Consider the following 20,211-nt stretch of genomic DNA (forward strand, 5'->3'; position numbering starts at 1 on the left):
CCATGTATGTTACACCTGTAGTATTGTTTACTGAATTAGGTCATTAGATCAGTTTAGATTAACTTATTGTCTGGCTGTTTAACCGAAATATTCAAAATCAGGAAGATGTAGATAGGCGCTCACGCTTATTGAAAAGTGCAGATCGTTTGTAAACGTGAATTGGTCAAGGTTATTAAAACCGTGTTATCAGGGTAATCGACACAAATTTCATGTAAAGCTTATTGGTTATCATACTTGCCCAAAAACATCCTCGATACGTGTCAAGTGATAAGGCTTCTCCGAGATAAAAAAAAAAAAAAGTCGAAAGGTTGATAGATAGATAACCTGGAAGGGTAGCAGGTAAGGTGCCCCTTGCACTTGAGACTCGAGTTATGCAATGTATTGACTACTCTCCCCCCTCTTCGTTTGTTTTTGTATTAAACGGGCAATGTTTACAAATTTTGATGGTGATAAAATGATTGATGTGCAAATGGTGATGTACTGGGAAACATACACTCATCTTTGTTCCATATTTGAGATTATAAAACAAAAAATGTTACTCGGGAAATGAGGTGAACGTTCCTTTAAAAAGGGCTGTTAAATATAAGACACTCTAATTGCGAATCGAGGTACTGTATAGACCTCGATGCGACGAGCGTATTTGATCCTAAACTACATTTTTTTTTCGAAATGTCTCCATTATTAAAAAAAAACAACTCAAACACAATGACAGTGTCCATGTCGTGAAATACACAGAGTTGAACAGCGACGGCTCTCCTACCTCAATAATCCAGCCGAAGCCTCTGCTTGGTTTTATTTTCGTTCTGTTGTCCCACAAGCTGGTATCAAGTGACAGACCAACCTCATTCCAAACTTACGTCGTGTGTGCGTGTGATTTCGAGGGTACGTTCGATATCAGGTCTCGGAGGGGTGTGGCTATCGGTGACCCGCCTGTCCGGTTGATAATTGTCCTCAGGTTCCTACGAGGACCTTTTATTCCTTTTTTTTTAATTTGTCCTATTGTTGTCAAGCTGCCGCAACCGAACCCGTGCACCTAATGCTTTAGCGTGATGACTTAATAATTGCTTTATTACTAGTAAAGCTGCTCCCGCATCAGTAACATTATTTATAATCAAGTTCTGTTCGGCAGTGTTTTATTCTCAGGTCAGATAGGATGACAGTCCTCATCTTTCAGAGTAGCTGGCATGTTGTTGTTGTTATTATTATTATTATTATTATTATTATTATTCAGATGAAGAACCCTATTCATATGGAACAAGCCCACGGGGACCATTGACTTGAAATTCAGACTTCCAAAGAATATGGCGTTCATTCGAAAGAAGTAACAGAAGGCTGATATAGAATTGATGTTTACCGTTAGGTTGTGGTGGGTCTAAATTTAATTGGGAAAAAAATCGAACAGTCTCTACTTAGGGTGACACGATGTACGTTTTTGTACTCAGAATTGAAAGACAAGACAATCCCGAGATATTACGTTGCCTCACATTCCACTGTCATATAAGTTAGCTCAGATTTTACAATTGAACTTAGTAGTTTATGAGAGATTCTCTTTGGACAGTGCTGGGGACAAGTCCAGCTAATATAGTGACACCAGGGATAAAAAGTAAAATTGATTTATTCTGTATATACGACAGTCTCCAATGATTAAGTGTATCTATCTATCTATCTATCTATATATATATTATATATATATATATATATATATATATATATATATATATATATATATATATATATATATATATATAATCTCAAGTTGTTTCAGTGGGGACTAATTACACAAGTTTGATTTGAAGCATTTACAAACTTTTCTATGGAAATCACGTGATATTAGTAGGCTTTAAATTTAGACACTTTAGGGTACATACTGAGTACATATGAATAATTGCGACGTTGATTTTTTATTATCTACGGTAAATTATGGCTATTATAATGACATCGTACTTTTAGAGTCTGCTCGATCACTCTTCGAAGAAGTATCATACATATAAGTAAGTCAACTTGCAAGAGGTACCAACTCGACCCACTTGTGCGAAAGAGCACAATCAACTTGAAGAGTGAATACAGATCACTGTAAAACTTCAAGCGATGTATTTGGAATACTTAGTATAAATGTTAGGTCTTGTGTATATTTTATACTCCCAGGTTCTTATGTCACGCCGTATATAGGTGAGGGAACAATGTTCCAGCACTCTCGTCTTGGTAAAATCAGCGGGATGCATTTGGCAACTGGATATCGTCTCGGTAAATTAACACATTGAGCCATCTTACCATATCAGAATCCTTGCTCTATTTTTCCTCTTTAGAGACGTCAGTATTAAATTCTAAGCGTAATTTTGTTTGTTTCAGTTATCTATAATGGTAGCATATACATATTTATATATTACATATGTATATATATATGTGTAGATGAAAATTATATGATACAGTGGTATTTGTAGTTATTTGAATCGATTTGGCTTCAGGGTGTATCGAAGCAAAGGCTTGCGAGATTTCTGAACATTTTGAAGTGCACGATTTCTGCAGAATTTGCGTTCACAGTTTTTTCTTGTAAAAATTCTTAAATTTACAGAACAAAGAATAAATGTGGGATTGCTGCTGCATAAATGTTGCTTATTGCTGACCTAACAAGTTTTGCTACGGGGTTCGCTGGCGGCATTGCTTACTGCTAATAAATAACCTAGAATTTCGTTTGTAGTCGTTAAGTTCTCATTGTATATTACTAGTACTATAGTATTCGTCTTTTTCCATATTTCACACGATGATACAAATAGTAACCGCCTCGTAAGTGGAGTAAAATACCTTCGATGTTATGGCCAGTCCATGGAGTGAAGGGTTGCTTGTATATATTGCAAATTTGCTAAAACTGTTGAATGAAAGCTATTGAATTAAGGTAACAGGTTGGCCTTTAACTTTTGAACGAAAATAACATTTGTGTTTCACCCTCAGTTGGTTGTTCTGGTGTGCCATAATAGCGTAGTTTTTTGACTGTGTAACTGTGATCAATCTGCTGAAGGTATGGATTCATTAACATTAAGGAAACTGTCCCAACGGTCTTTATGAGGTGCATCCAAGTAGACAAGCTGTTGCCCTTGATTGATGTCTGTCGTAAAGACGGATCCCAGTCGTCTGCTTCCAAACCAGTTTATTTATAAGCTGTACCTTGAAGTATCAGGTTGAGCACATTGCTATGAAACGGCCAACCTTTTTGGTAAGATCTCTGCCAGTTCTGGGAAGCATTTATACAACTTCTCCATAAAAAAATTAGAGGCTCATTCAGGCATAGTTGATCTATTCAAACGCCCGTTTCATGACGTCGACTAATGAGAGGGACGTGCCATAAGCATGATCTTAATGGGCTAGTAAGTTAAGTAATTATACTATTTATATCATTTTTATTCATTTCAGTTGAATGCTCTTGCTTCATGCATAGTAGAGGGACGTATATTGCTAATTTGCAACCTTGACCTTGTCGCTTCTAAAATGTTTATTTTTCGCCCGAATCCATAATTTAGTTTCTAGGCGATGGACATTCTGTTAGCTTTGTGTTATATAGCTGAAATGGAATAAGTCTATTTTTCCTTTGCTGCGAGCGGATGGTTTTGTTAGCAATTAGACCACTGCCTCGGGTGTATGATATTGGATGGCATAGACTGGTTATTCGATTCTGTCTTTCTACAGAATAGAAACACAGACCCGGCGACTTACATAAAGGAGAAGTCTTTAAAACAAGCTGGTTTTGTGTTACCTCCCGCGGTTGCTAAATAACAGGTTGTTGGGGAGCCCATAAAATAATTTGTGTACGTTTTTAGAGAGTAAGAAAAAAATAACGTATCTAGTGTTGTGATTATGTATGTTAGTGTGTGTGTGTGCATTTAATTTATCCAATTTTGAGTGTTTATACTATTACAAGTGTGTGTGTGCATTTAATTTATCCAATTTTGAGTGTTTATACTATTACATTTTTTTAAAACGTCACTAGTGCCTTTCCTGACATACTTGGCAGCGTTTTCTGTTGACGTCAGATTGAATAGATCGAGCCTTTTTGGGTGGGTTTCGATATTGATGAATTGAACAGGAGACTGATGATGGACAGGCAGCTAACTATTTAAACCACGTTTCTATCTCCACCTTTTTGGCAGCGTATACGAGTCTGTTTTTTATAGTTCATGAAAAAAAAATAACAATGAGACATTTATTTGGTAACAGAGTTCACTTTCAACTTGTTTAATTGGTGTAGATTTTCTGTATAATAACCAGACCCAGCACCAAATTTCCCAAATTAATTTTGCATTGAAAATACATGTAATGAAAGGCTTGTATTTAGTGAGTCCAAAAAAGTATACATTTGATTTTCAGGTAACTGTTTATAAGGATACTGGATAAAAGTTTGTAGGTGCTTGAAAGTTTTCAGTTCGATTCCTCCTCCGTAGGACGTGAAATCTTGTCATTAGTATGTTTACGATAGCCTGCCTCTCTCTCTCTCTCTCTCTCTCTCTCTCTCTCTCTCTCTCTCTCTCTCTCTCTCTGTTTTAGTACAGTAAATATAAAATCTTTGCCAACAGTATGTGTACTTCCCCCTCTCTCTCTCTCTCTCTCTCTCTCTCTCTCTCTCTCTCTCTCTCTCTCTCTCTCTCTCTCTGTTTAGTACGGTAAATATAAAAAAATCTTTGCCAACAGTATGTGTACGCTCTCTCTCTCTCTCTCTCTCTCTCTCTCTCTCTCTCTCTCTCTCTCTCTCTCTCTCTCTCTCTCTCTCTCTCTCTGTTTAGTAGGTAAATATAAAAAAATCTTTTGCCAACAGTATGTGTACCTTTCCTTTCTCTCTCTCTCTCTCTCTCTCTCTCTCTCTCTCTCTCTCTCTCTCTCTCTCTCTCTCTCTCTCTCTCTCTCGTACGGCAACTACCTGGAAAAAAACCTTGGTAAAATTATAGGGATTTTAATCGCTGTAATTCTTTGGATATTTGTAGAACATTGTGAAATGAAATATAATAATCGTAACGGTTGACTTTCGTCTTTGTAAAACACTATTCTGGAATTCTAAAGGCTGTTCATGACAACGGCGTCATGTAAAGTCATGTTACGTAGAGGTGTGCGTAATGTCATGGCGGGTATCCAGCGCTAACCTGTTTTTACCGTGAGAGATATAGAATTTGGAGAAACGAACGCAAGTTTAAAAGTGATGATAGATTTTGTGGTAACCGAGATGGTAATCGTGTAACAAAAGAATGAAATTCAAATGCGGGCGCGATAAATTGTACGCGACATTAAAAGCAAGGTACCGAAACAAGATCGAATTCGAGAAACTGCAAAGCTTTGAGCGGGGAAAGAACGATGCGTAGCGTACATCTTTGTAAATATTCAGTCGAGTAAAAACATTTCGAAATATGTCATAATGCCTTCGATACCGTGAAGACAGCTGAAATGGCCACACTTAGGCGTACTTTATTTCGTATTCCGAGACTTTTAGAAAACCTGGGTAACAAGTTTCGGCTAATGTGAGGAAAAATTGAAACATTAACTATTTTCTGAGCGCATTGATAGCGTGGAATTGAGACAGTTAATATGGCATACGCCGTGCAAGTGTCCGAATGTCTCATGCGTGTGTAGCCTACGTGAATAGCCTACGTGAAAGGGAATTTGCAGGTCGTGCTGGGCGGTATCGGCGGGACGGGACAAGGTGAGAAGACTATTGTAAGAAATAAAAATGAAATTGCTGATAGGGAAAATACATGCGCCGCCAGGGAATGTATAAAGGAGAAAATGAAGATATTTTTTTTTTACTATCGATAACGAAAACAAAATGCATTCGTAAGCAGAAAGCTCATTTGCAATAAAATTAATGATAGTACATTGTAATGATGTAATTGTGAATTCATGTCCGTTCTCCTTTGTATAAAATAACTTTCATTTGAATTAATCCAAGATAACCAATTTGAAGTAAGTCCTCGCATTTATTAGAGTAAGAAAGGCGCTTTTTCAGTAATTTGTAGCTTGTAATATAAATGGAATAATATCTTTAATCGTTGCATTAATATATAGAGGAATATATTTCAGTTAACAGTGAAGGACGAATATTTTCTTTTTATAAAAGTACAAAGTTATTATATGCTTGAATTATCAGAATAATAGTTAATATTTTGTTGGTGTTAAGTTAGAGGGATAAAAGTAAATAAATTTATGGTAACACTAGACAAGTGATCAACGAATGTTTAGTATACATACTCTATGAACAGAAATATATTCTGCTAGATAACATACTGTAAATTATAAAGAATGAAATAAACTACTGTCATTTTCCTGTTAAAAAGTTAGGAATAGTAATTTTTTAAATATAAAAGGAATTGACCGAATCACTTTGTATTACAGTAGTTCCTTAACTAGATGTTTGAGACTATGGGTAGGAAATGTAATTGAAGGAGATATAAAAATACAGATTGAGCAGTGAAGCTGGGTAGTTCTTGTTTGTGAATCGTGTACGAAGTTTGTATAAGAAGAAATGCATGAATTTGGTTATGCAGGAAAAATGCAGAAACGAATCAATCCAGTATGACTGGATGAAATGTGAGGGCAGATTGTGTAATGAGAATTGAGTGAAGGAAGAGTAAAAGGGATTAGAAAAGAGACAAAAACTTATCAATGATAGAAATGGCAAGTAAATAATAAGTGAGTTGGCTTGTGTGACATTATGAATGTTAATAATAAATAATGAGAAAATCTGCTTTTGTGAATGATAAATTACTAGTGATGCTAAATGGAAGAAGATAGTATGGATAATTGTAATGCTTGTACAGATTTGATATTGAGGAACCAACAGTTTATAGGAATGTTTTTTAATTTGTCACCTCAGAAGCTCTTGTTTATTTTTGACTAATAGTACTGTAATGGGTACAGGAAGTCATATTGAATGAGAGGTCAAATAATGTATTTACTGAAGGAAATAGTGCCAGGAAATGCATTGATTAGTTAAATGTTAGTATTAGAGTTGGGAGAAAATAGGAGTTGTTAGGGCATGAAGGTGGGAAAAAAGATATTGCTGATCTAAAGAATGACGCTCAGGTGAAGGGCCACAGTTCCGTTGGTCATGCATTTATTACCCACACACTTTCCAGTGCACTATTATAACCCTTTTCTGTTCCCGGAATTGTTAAGATGTCATAGTTAAAAATGGAAGTAACTTTATTTCAAAGTTGCTTTATATTTTTTTTATGCTGACATGAGTCAACGTAATTACACGCACTTCAGGTAGTTTAGAAAATCTCCCGCACAGTATTATGTTGAAGAAGCCTGTGTCACAAGGATGACCTTCACTTAGAAGTCATCACATGGAACACACAGCTGCTGTTCTGCTGCTATTGTCACCAAGTTGTAATGTTGGAAGTTTTCTTAGAAAATGATGTTGATGTTGAAGCATAAGTTTAATCACAGTATTCCAACAAAGTCTGCTATAGCATTGCTTGGTCTGTGTTGAACTTGTGCTTACTACAGTTTGGGGAGTATGTTTGGCATAATACTGAAAATTAAATGCTGTTGATAAGCTATTTGGTTATGATAAAGAGTTCATTGTCATCATCTTCACTACATGCTTTGGTCACTTTTCAGCATCTGAGTGAAGAAGTGCTTTTGGCATAAATTTTGTACTACTGTATTCTTACAAACTGGTATCAACAGTGAATTCTTGTATTATGAGGGAAATGGCAATATGGGCATGTATCCATAAAGTCTGGTGTGCCTGTTGGCCTAAGCAGTGAATTATGTTCGTAGTTGTTAGTCACCTGTTGTGGATCACATCTAAGAGTTGAGAGGAAAAACATAGATGTGTATTCAGAACACTGTCAAAATCATTGGATTTGTTGGGGGGAGAGTTTAAGATAGATATAATGCATTTTTAGGTAAATCTTAAAACTTTGTTGGTACTGTATGTTATGGTGTAATACTGTATATCAAAGGTTTGGGATTTATGGTAATAAGCAAAGTTTGGGATACTAGTGTGGGATGTCATTGGCTACACCCTGATACACAGATTTCAAACAAAGGTTTAGTTTTACATCAGTAAAAATCAGTAGAGGAAACGACACCTGTGGTGTTTTACATTTTATCTGTTTCTGGGATATAGATGCGAGTGTTTTTCCTTTGAACTTCTGCTTCCTTGAATTTCAAATTTTTTCTCATGTACCCATTTTTTTTTAGTGGTTTCTCCCATCTGTTAATAAAAGTCAGAGTATTATTTAAATGGAAATCATTCATAGTTTTCATATTTTTTGTGCAATTTTTCTTGAGAAGTTTCATTACATGGTTTAGCATTACAGAAAACATTAAAAGAAGTAGAAATGTGTAGAAATTTTTATTACAGCTTACTTGTATTCTGTATCTGTTTTTATCTTTACAGGTAGCAATAAAAATCATAGATAAAACTCAACTAAATCCAGGGTCATTACAAAAAGTAAGTGTACTATTATGAGCAGTCATCTGCTGTATGATGTTGCATAATGAGCTATACCATTTACTGGCTGATTATAAGTTATTAGTCATGTTGTGAACTGGTTTTGATTAGTGTCTTTATTTTCCAGTTATTTCGAGAAGTCCGTATCATGAAGATTCTAGATCATCCAAATATCGTCAAACTCTTTCAAGTAAGTGACAGGTTCTTCTGTTTTTTGAAGTTCATCATATAAACTGCCTTATGTCACTGGTAATAATTATAAGACAGTATTTTGCAAAAATGTACTCAGAATGAACCTAATTCAAGCCAGGGGTCCCTCTTCATGATCGATATTCCTATTTCTTGCTTTGGTTATAACACTTTCCTATTCAGTTAGTTAAATGCTTATGAAGATCCATGTTCAGTTCTCTGCTCTTTGCTGGGTTTTTATAGGTCATAGAAACAGAAAAGACACTGTACCTGGTCATGGAGTACGCAAGTGGTGGGGAAGTATTCGATTACTTGGTCTTCCATGGTAGGATGAAGGAAAAAGAAGCAAGGGCTAAGTTCAGACAGGTAAGTGTTTGTATGTTGTGAACAAAATGGGTAAAAAAATTAGTTTTATGTTTAGAGCTGTATGATTTTCACCTTTTAAGTAAAACTTTATTAGGGATGAGATGAAGATCATTGTATTTTTTCTATTGTTAAGTGCCTTTTAGAGTAGTTTTATTTTCTATGAAAAAAATAATTAATAGGTTTTATTGGTTTTCATTTTTCTGTGTTTTGATGAATTTTTTCTTTCAGATTGTGTCTGCTGTACAGTACTGCCATCAAAAGAAGATAATTCATAGGGATTTAAAGGCAGAAAATCTATTATTAGATTCAGAAATGGTTATTAAGATAGCAGATTTTGGTTTCAGTAATGAATTTACTCCTGGCAATAAGTTGGACACATTTTGTGGTAGTCCGCCTTATGCAGCTCCCGAACTCTTTCAAGGTTGGTTTGTCATTTGCATATGTTACCTAAAAATATTCTTGTAGATATTGTTTTTTATGTGTTCTTTTGTTTTGTAACTTGAAATTTCTTAGTAGTTTTGTAGCCTTTATGTATGATACATTTTTAATCTTGAATGTTATCTCAGATATACAGTACAGTATATAGAATGTACGATTTGGTAACAGCGTTGTATAAGATTTAGTACAGGGTAGTTGTTTTCATGAAGTTTTATTTTGTTCCATTTCAGGTAAAAAATATGATGGTCCAGAAGTAGATGTATGGTCTCTGGGTGTAATATTATACACTTTGGTCTCGGGTTCTTTACCTTTCGATGGTTCTAATTTAAAAGAACTAAGAGAACGGGTCCTAAGAGGGAAGTATCGGATACCATTTTATATGTCAACAGACTGTGAAAATCTGCTCAAAAAGTTCCTGGTACTCAACCCAGCACGTAGAGCGTCATTAGAGGTGAGTGTGTAACTCATTGTTTCTCAGATATATGTTTGTGCTGCAACATTTAAAATAGTGTACAGGACTCTGAAGTTTGTAAAATATTTCTTTTTTAGCTGAGAAATATAGAAGGTTTATTTAGGTGTGAGCATTTTATCCCTACATTGTTTGGTAGTCAGGTATTGAATTTGTAAAGAACTGCAGTTTGGTAAATTATAATAATTCAGTACTCTTTGTTTTTATTCTCATGTTAATTTTTTTTTATGTGATTTTTGTTAACATGAGATTGGCATGACTTTTTGATTGGATTGCTAGTTCTAATTATGATCTGCAGAAATCAATAATGTTTGGATGTAGCATTTAAAGAATTTTTATCTTGAAGGCTTCGTATTATACTTAAATTATGAGGAAGCAGGTTTTAATCAGTTACGAAGGTGTAAAATTTTAAAACTGATGTACTATCTTGAATGTTAGTATAGGAATTTACACAAAATGAAAATGTATGATTTTTTTCCCCTGTTACATTTTAAATATTGATTGTAGAGACCTTGCAAGGGGGATGAAATATGTAATTATGGTGTCTTCACTTTCTTTTTACATGAATAGTAGAACTTAAAATAATATTTGTAGACAGTATGCGAATAAAGGTCTGAGTATATAATAAGTATATTTTTCAATTAGAAGTTAGGCAAGTGTTTCTTTTCCAGACTATCATGAAGGATAGATGGATGAACATTGGTTATGAAGATGATGAACTCAAGCCCTACATAGAACCTGCGATGGACTTCGAGGACCTAAAACGAATTGAGATTCTCACAGAGATGGGTTATTCCCATATAGAAATAGAGGAAAGCCTAAAGAATAATAAATATGATGATGTATATGCGACGTATCTATTACTAGGGCGAAGATCTTCTGATGTGAGTACTTTATTGAAATACACAAAATGAATGGAAAATATGCGAGTGATTTAGTTTCATATGACTTCATGATATACTAGAAATAATATGTCCTAGGGATTAATTGAATCAATCTTAAGCTGATAAAAGTATTGGAAGTAAGCTAAAGACTTTGTACTATATAAATGTAAACAGTTGGAAGTTTACCACGAGTACTTGTTTATTTTATAAAATTTGGTTTTTCAGGCCTGAGATATTTGTTTAATAATAGGTACAGGTTTACTGTCCTTTATCCAAAATTCTAAAACTTGAGATGCTCCAAGACTAAAATTGTTTTGTGGGGGATGAAGCATCATCATAAGAGTAAGATCAATGAAATGTAATGGCATTTATAAGAGAGATTTAATTTGGTTGTTTGTTAATATATGCTGTTGTTTCTGCCAGTATTTTGCATGCAATAGTGAGTAGATGTTAATTATAAGAAATGGTAATGATTCTTAGGCCACAAGTTTGGTAAGCATGGTTGAATGGATGATGATTCACATTTAACTTACTGAACTTTTGCTTCTAAGCCTGTTAATTAGTGGAAAGCTGACTTACATATAATATGCATTATTGGTGAAATCTACTGAAACAGACAGGTATAGGAAGCCAAGCCTAGTATAATGTACCAAAAAATAAACTTGCACATTTAGCATAGCTTCATGTAATCAATCGAAAATGCATCTCTCACTATACATGATATTATATGCGGTGAAATGTTTTAGAACAAAATTTTAATTATCACGTGGTACATGGGACTGGATGATAAATGAATATATATATGCAAATTATGGTTCTTGTTGATGCTGTATATTTTTTACTTGTACAGAATGTCATTGTTAGAAATAAAATGTGCTTGTGTACTTACAGAACAAGCTTAAGTTCTGAAATCCAAAAAATTCCAAACACTGAAACACTGTTGGCTCTAAGGGTTTTGGATAAGGGATTGTGAACCTGTACAATATTTGAATCATGAATTTTTTCAGTCATTGGCTTTTGAGAGAGTAATTATTTTCCATTAGGATTATATATACAAATGTTATTTCATAATTTTTTGAAAAAAAAAAAATTTTTACCTTTATATATCAGTAGTTTCTTTTGATTGCCATTTCTTTGTTTAATTGTTACATTGCTCCTTATATGACTATAAATCTTTCAAGAGTGTTGATAACGACTTTTTCTTTGAATAAAAGAAGGATTTTGTCATAAGTTTATATATTTAAAGGAGTAAACCTATTGCAGCTTGAAAGTGATGGCTCCCGATCAGGCAGTTCATTATCTCTACGGAATACGTGTCTCACACCAGGGAGGGGTGAGTCTAGTGGTGCGGCTCAGTCTCCTTCTCATTCCCATCGGGGAGTCCACCGCTCAGTCTCAGCCACCAACTCCAAGCCCTCGCGCAGAGCATCCTCCGGTGGGGAGACCATTCGTGAGTTTAAACACGGGCATCACAGCGGCTCTCACCTGTTCCCCATCCCTTTAAATATTTTCCTTAATGTTAATCCAGTCAGGATCACTTGCACTAAACCTACCTTATTTATATCTTTCGTTCTGTCTCAACTATAAATGAGCTTGATCCCTCCCTACCCTCCCCTGTCCTCCAGCTCTTTGGTTCACTGGCCTGCACACGCTTATGCTCTGCATCAGCATGGAACACAACAATACAGGAACAGTGGTATTGTGAAACAGCAATCATAAGTTTTTCAAGCTTCATTCATTACTGATGAATATTACTTATGATTTTTGCATTAACTTTCTTTTTCATAAGGGACAGGGTACTAAAAATAATTCATGTTAACTACAGAGGTTTTTTTTTTACGGAAATTAGCTAACTAAGACTTGTGCACTTAGGGAATCATAAATAAAATATAGAGACAGGAATGACCTGCAGGACACTTTATTATTTTGTTTTTAGAATTAGAAGAGTAGTTGATTAAGGAGACAGTAGAATTCGTATTCTTGTTGTTGTGGTTTTTGTATTATATATTCTTCAGATAAAGCAGAGGTTTATGAAGAGCAGCTAAGGGGATACTGAAAATTAGGTTAATTGAACATACAGATATAAACAGATAATAGAAGATGCCTGAAAGGAAGGTTGTAGAGATATTTTTGCTCAACAGTAAAGTTATGACTAATGAGTTAATCAGATGTTTACAGCGTTGGTTGTGTAGCTTTGGATGAAGCATGGTGCTGATATTCTGAAAGGACATTTTTTTTTTTTTTTTAACTAGCATCAGGTTAAAAGGGTCACCAATTTATTTACCAGTTTTTGAATATTTATCCAAGCCTTGGATATTAATATGAACTTGAAGGATTTTCACATTACTAAATGAAATGCTGGTAAAATGTTAGCACGTAATTTTCATAAAGCTGCACAGTTTATTCATCTGACCCTTGAAGTTTCGGGTTTCAGTTCACCACTCCACATTCACAGGTGTGTTATCAATAACTAAATGGAGTATTTTGGAGTTTTGTGGCCATTTGCACAAACCTGCAGATGTTATGCTTGTGATCAAAATATAATGAAATGTAAACATTTTTAACAGCTCGTAAATGCATAGAATATAAGTACATATCATTCGATTATAATAATTAAAATAAAACAGTACTTTTATAGGAAATGAAAATTTTGGAATTTATGCATACAAACCATACACATTGCTCTGTTAATGAAAAAAAAAGTTAACAGATGTATTGCAGTTATGATGTAGCAAGACAGCAAGCCATATAAAACATGATGTATTACGGTGCACCCACCAGTAGTTTTAAACTTCTCATATACATAGTTATGAATATATTTGCCAAACTTTTGATTTGTATGTGACAAATTCAGAGTTATAGCAAACACCATTTGAAATATGTTAAGTTTAAAATATTGTCTCACGCCTCATTAAAGACAAAGTCCACTCTGCATGTTTCCAGTCTTCAGTATGTCGGTCGTCAAGGAGAACTTACTGCTGGCAGCAGCTATGACTACCTTGCTTTTGTGTCAGAGTAATAAAAAAAAACAAAGGTATATATTTCAGATGCATCCAAGAATTCACCAAAGATTCAAGGAAACCGTTGAGGCCCATGTAAACTAGCTTGAAAAAGGATGATAGAAATTTGTTGCTAGAATTTCCAGTTCTTTAATTTTATGCCCATGTCTAGTAAAGACAATGAAAGGGATAGCAAAAATGGTAGGAGAAGGATTTACAAATAAAAAGCAATTGTGCTTGACATGCATAAATTAGATAGGTCTAGCTGCAATTTTCGTTGAGCAGTTTATCAGGTTTATACAAATGAGAGAAAAATAGGTTAACAAGAATTAATTTTCCCTTTTCTCAAAGGAAACAAGATACAATTAAAAAGAAATTTTGGTTTCATGAGATATAGATAGAGAATAGGAGAGAGAATAGTAACCTTGATTGTTTAAAGATATTTTGAACTCTTCTCAACAAAAATTTAATAGCATGAACCATTTAAGATGCATGAAGAAATTACAGAAAGTATGCTATTTAACAACTGTACTTGCATCAAGCCTAATCCAGTATTCTTGTTGACTAAATGATAGCATTCTAACACTGTAAAAGCAACCAACTCGTCCTCATGATCATGATTATCCGGCATAACCTCCTCGACATATAAATGATCTAATGGTACTCCAAGCAAGTGTATCATAGAATTATCTAACATTTGTCAAACACATGTTTTCAACTTCTGGTCATTGACTTGTTTTCAATCTGTTTGTCATGTGTTTGTGACAGAGTAGCTGACATGAGTTTGAATATTGTGACTGCACCTTTCTGTAATGTAAAAGTACTTATAACATTCTACCATAAATTACACAAATTTTTTATTACAAAGTTGAGGTTGTTTCGCTCTCTTATTGTATTACCAATACATATATATTAGCAATTAGACTTAACTCTTAAATACTCAGGTCAGCAGTATTCTGTGTTAATTTACCAGTAATATTTCACCCAAACCACCAGTTGGTAGAAGCTTAAGCAAGCTTCCTTGGGTAGGTGAATGGCCCATTTTTGAGGGACTAGAATTGTTTGTGTATTTTCAGATTGGGATAGGCTAACAAACCCTTGAATTCATAGGAACAACTTTAATTACAAAACATGAGGGTTCATGCAAATTTAGGAAAAAGAAAATTTAAATGCTTTACTGTAGTTGTAATGGGATCATGCCACTATTGTCATATGGTGGTGTTAATATCATGTAAGGTAATGGAACCAGATAAGAATAGTGCTAGTTAGCATGTTTAAATAACTGATTCTGACAAGGATGAAATTCTTTCCAAGTGTAAGAAACCTCATATGCGACATCCTTTACAGGTCGAGACTAGTGCCTTAACCAAATTTCAGTTATATCAAATAAGCATGTTTATTACTTAATGTGACTACTAAGAAATTGCCAAGCAAAGGAGAGTTTGAAAGCTGTAAATTAACCACAAATCCATTTTGTGATCAAATTGAGACTCAACAGCCCCTTTGATTTGAAGTCCCTTTTCGCTGCATGATGGGATGATGATCAGCATCTTATGATATAGGTTAGGCATTTCTCTCTGTAAGCATTGAGATTAACCTTCAGGAATAAGTTCATAATTTTTTCTTTTATAAAATGTATGCTAGTTTTACAGGTAGTAAATAAATTTTAGTTTTATGAGGAAGGTCACCTTATTGATTTTGTTTCTGGATTATATTTTAGTCTAGCTTTAATTTTGTAGTTTTTAGGTTGGGATATGCAGTTTAAGGTAAATATCTTAATATTTAACACTAGGTTGTCAGTATTTTATTATTACAGTGGTTAATTAGTTGGTATCCTTCAGGGTTTTAGAGGTGTACTGTACAGGGGAAAAATTAGGTTCCCAAATGCTTGTATGTGTGCTCCAGTAATTTTGACTGTCATGAGGAGTTAAATCTTCCAAGGAGATTTCTATAGGCTCTGTCATAGATGTATTTTAAAAAATGTTGAAAAATGGGTTGCAAGAATACCATAAGAAAGCTGCAATGGTCTGGAATGTCATTTGTTGTTCAGGGTAGATATTGAAGGAAATGTTTTGTCCAACAACTGTTGATCATGAAGGATTGTATGGGTAGGCAGTTCAAGGGAAAAGGCTTCTATCTTATAGGCACTTCTGTCACTTAGCTAACAGAAAATCTGAGATGTTTGTATAATTTTATATTTGGAAGTACACAAGGATGTACACTGATACAGATCAAGACCAAGAAGGGTTAATGAAAGAGATGGTGTTAATCATCTTGTGAAGTAAATCTAGACATCTGAGTGGTGCCATGAAATGTTGATTCTTGCAGGTTAATTGACGTTGGAAAAACTGGGTTCAGCTTAAGCTGAAGATAAAGAGAAAGTGCCCTCTTATCTTTGGAGTCCATTATATATTCCATCATGTGTTATAATGTTAATCATTCGACACAATACCGTAAAAGACCAACTAAATTAGAAGAAAATTCTTTGATATTAGTTTGGTCACCATGGAGCTCTGGTAGACCATGGAAGGTAACTCCTTTGAGGACTCAACAGCGACTACCAAAAATAGGTTTTTCCTACGTCAAAACCTGTTTTATTGTTCCTTTTAGTTGGATAGAATTTTGATATCAAATTTCTGGCTTCTATTGTCATGAATCGCTGCTGGTAATGGAAAAGAAATGTTTAAATCTCTCACAAATTGTACCTTCTGTGTGGAGCAATTGCACTTGGATGTGGGTAAAGCCATCCTGTAAACAGTACCTTAGAATTTCTTTTTTTTGTAAGGGTTGTATATTTTTAATTGAGTAGGCAAGAGGAAGAGGTCCTGTTTTTGTTTCGTAGATATCAAGAACTCCACACAGTAGATTTCATAATTAGGTGCCACTGTCTTATAGGTAGAAGACTTGAAGGCATTAGTGACAGATTTTAGTTGTGCACTTGCCGTTAGAGATCAAAATTAATAAATACTTGAGCAAGCACATTAGTATCTTAATGTTTTGAGGTTAGCATGGGGTATCCTAATGGTTTAACATGTGGTTTCAAGGTTTTTGATGACACTAATGTCGGTATACTGAGACTAAATATGGGTAAGTTAATATTCATGAACTTATTTTTCAAAGCATTATCATGTTAACTTCTTTCATATTTGTGTTTTTCATGAATTTTCTACTTGCTCATTTGCTCTATTGTAGCCTGTGGTTTGCTATACCTGCATTTCTTATGCTTATCAGTGAATAGATCAGTTAGCGCACTTTTTTAAGTTGTGGCTAGATGTTGTAATAGTTTGGAAGTAACGACTTACATGCGATGTTTATCATCATCAACCACCCTCTTGTCACAGAAAAAACATTCTTTTGTACAGAAAAGTAATTGTTTACCTTGTTATCAGTCAACAACCAGCAGTTATATATGTTACCAAATTCATGTCTTACATGTTTTACTAGAGCTGGTTGTTAGCATATGTGGTATACGTACCCCTTGATATGGTAATGGATAGCTTGGTGATGGAATTATGCAAGATGATAATGTTGCTCGCTTGTGGTATGCTGTAACCAGAGCCCAAGATGTCCGTTATTTAATATTAGATAGGTTAGAATTAATATATATTCAAGACCTGAATTAATGTTACACCATATGTAATAGTATAATGTTTGGTTTTGTTAGAGAGGCTGGTCATAGGACAGGATGGAGAAAGCAAGACTATAGAGAAATTTTCAGTAGCTTATTTTGGACTTTATTAGGATTGGTTTTGATGATTTATTGTTAAATATTGTATGGACAGAAAGTTCCCATTGTTGTGGAGCACTAATGTGAGTAAGCCATATAGGAATTTCATGAGTATGTATGTGGGTTTTTCATGTTAATTTTTTTTGCCTAGAGCCGTTTTTGTTTTAGCTATAAATTTTTAAAATAAGAAATTCCTTTATTTTATAAGGATGAAAAAATTACAAATCTTTTAGCCAGTTCGTACTTCTAGTAGGAGGCAGAAGTAAATTTAGCCGTAATTTATTATTAGACCAATGTTATGTTTTGTGTAGTGACTAAGAAATGCATTGAGAGAAATCCTTATTGTAGATTGTAGTGAAAGGAAGGTTTATCATGCTCTTGCCTTTGAAGAAGTGAAGTATATAGGCATGTAATATTTTTTTCTTTCTCCTTTGGTTTTGTATTTTAGACTTTGAAGATGAATAGAGTATACAGTATATGTAGAATCTATTTGTCACTTTTTTACTAATTACATGTGAATAGAGTAAGTTAGCTGACATTATTTGAGAACTTTTTGTCAGGTAAAGTATGGAGTAGGTTATTTTAAGCTGTAAAGCTGTCTTTAGTTTTGGTGGCTTTTGAGTATATGCTTAGCCATTGATGATGACAAACTCCGCCTGACAGGTGGTGGAGGTACAACTCCTGTTTCAACTAATGCACACAACCATGCGGGTACCAACAACTTCCGCCGGCAAAATACAGTTGACTCTGCGACCATCAAGGAGAATACTGCTCGGCTGGCGCAAGGTGGTGCGCCAACCACAGCTTCACGTTCAGGCGCACTCAAGAACCAAAATATGACTCCCTTTGAATCATCAGGGGCACCAAGAGCTGGAGGTAGATTTGATTTTTATTTCAAAATATTTTATTTTCATTTTGGAAGGAATTTCTTCAGTGTAATCTAGTACTGTACAGGCATACACATAGACTTACAGGATGTTAGAGGATAATTAAATATATAGTGACACGTTCTTAAACAGAACATAGTACGTTTGGTGTCTAAGTTATGTTGTTCTTACCCTTTGCTAACAAGTGTGGCTAAGAAAAATGTGTTGGTGGGTGGTAATTTTGAAAAAAGGTTTATTGGAACTAGGACAAAGTTTTTTTTTATTTTTGACGATAGTGCTCTTGTGACACCATGAATTTTTATGATGAGTACAGCAATTAGGCTAGGGTCATTTGCTTAGAAATCACAATGATGACTGGCTTGTCTCCTCAATGGGTTATATGGCATCTGTTCATCTGAATTTTATTTATATTTATTTTATTTTGTCACCATGCACAGTTTCATTGGTCACATCTGAGCATGACATCACATTATTTTTCTAGTCATATTATACAGTTATTGTGTTCACTGAATTTTATACTGTTAAATTCAAGATCAGCTTGTAAAGTGAATAATGTTTTTTGTTGCTGCGCTCCTTTTTTTTCAGTAGGCTCGAAACCATTAATTTCTCTGTGTTTATACAATTGTATTGTTAACTGAAGTTAACAAGATCGTGTTTGATTATGTACTTAACAATTTGTATACCAACACTAATTGTTACCATATTTAAATGATAGTGTTCCTATTAGGCTGTCCTGTAAACAGAAGTAGAATATTAGCTGATCCTTACCGCATAGTCCTAACCATTTTGTAAAGAGAGAGAGCTGTGGTGCTTTGTTATAACTTGGCAAAAATAACAAAGTTCATACAGATTAATTCATGGACAATCATCTTGGTTTTGGTGGCCTGGACTTAGAGGGGGATGCATGGTAACTGTTGTCAAATTGCCCATAATCATCATCATTTTGGGCACCAAGAACCAAGATATTTAGATTATAGTTACATAAATTATTGTTTTGGACTTGACTACACAAGTGGCAGTCTGTAGGTATAAAAAATACAATTTTTTTTCTGTTCCTATTTGATAAAATTTTGTTTTATAACTGAAAATTTACTTTTTGTGATTTACACTCACTCTCCTGAAAAATGTTTTGATGATAATCCAATGCTGATTGGATTCTGTTGATGTCAAATATTAGGTGATGCAGTATGGTAAATTTAGAAAGGCTTGGTACCCAATATGATACAGTCTTATGGCCTTGGTAATCTTTTCCATGGAAAAGTGGCTCATGGTATTTCATGCAGTTTTGAATATCAGTGATGTGCCATTAAAATTTATACTCTGTAACACTTAAATTGTGATAAAGTTTTGTAGATGTGCAATTACCAGTAAAGGCTGGCTGTTTTGGGGGACAAGTCCTGAAATGGTCTGTGGTAATTGCTCCTTTCTTGTTCATGGTAACTACATTAATCATATATGTATGTGGTTCATATTGAAAGCCATAATATCCCAAGAATCCCCATTCTTTTCAGTGAGGCAGAAGGAGGTAGTTTTACAACTCATACCTTTTGGACCTTTAGGTAATTGTGAATTAACTTTTTCACTTTCCTTGGTCCTACGGTGCTGTCAGTTTCTCTTTTACTCCTCCATCGATGTTCTGTTAGTTCCCGTATCAGCCATTACAGTTTCTTCCACAACAATTGCCAAAAGAACCACACTATGATGCCCTGTATAATTTTGACACGGTAATATGAACCAGAATTAGGGATGATGGCTACAAGGTGCCCATCAACCAAACCAAAGGAGTTTGGGTGCTGCCATGTTTTTAAA

At 34.5% G+C, this 20,211-nt stretch overlaps 1 protein-coding gene across 9 annotated transcripts in view; it reads left to right on the forward strand.

Annotated features, from left to right (window-relative positions):
- The window catches only part of LOC136835532 (MAP/microtubule affinity-regulating kinase 3-like), a 169,007-nt gene that overhangs the window by 111,944 nt on the left and 36,852 nt on the right, over window positions 1-20,211 (forward strand). For 7 of the 9 annotated variants that reach the window (XM_067099161.1, XM_067099166.1, XM_067099168.1 and 4 more), the window contains 8 exons: window positions 8,390-8,443; window positions 8,571-8,633; window positions 8,876-8,998; window positions 9,227-9,419; window positions 9,667-9,887; window positions 10,577-10,789; window positions 12,053-12,239; window positions 18,179-18,391. In XM_067099161.1, coding sequence (XP_066955262.1) covers window positions 8,390-8,443; window positions 8,571-8,633; window positions 8,876-8,998; window positions 9,227-9,419; window positions 9,667-9,887; window positions 10,577-10,789; window positions 12,053-12,239; window positions 18,179-18,391 — 1,267 coding nt within the window. The remainder of the gene's footprint in view (window positions 1-8,389; window positions 8,444-8,570; window positions 8,634-8,875; window positions 8,999-9,226; window positions 9,420-9,666; window positions 9,888-10,576; window positions 10,790-12,052; window positions 12,240-18,178; window positions 18,392-20,211) is intronic. The other 2 variants (XM_067099164.1, XM_067099167.1) reach the window with 1 other exon arrangement.

Source organism: Macrobrachium rosenbergii, chromosome 55, assembly GCF_040412425.1.
Source record: "Macrobrachium rosenbergii isolate ZJJX-2024 chromosome 55, ASM4041242v1, whole genome shotgun sequence".
Classification (NCBI taxonomy): Eukaryota; Metazoa; Arthropoda; class Malacostraca; order Decapoda; family Palaemonidae; genus Macrobrachium; species Macrobrachium rosenbergii.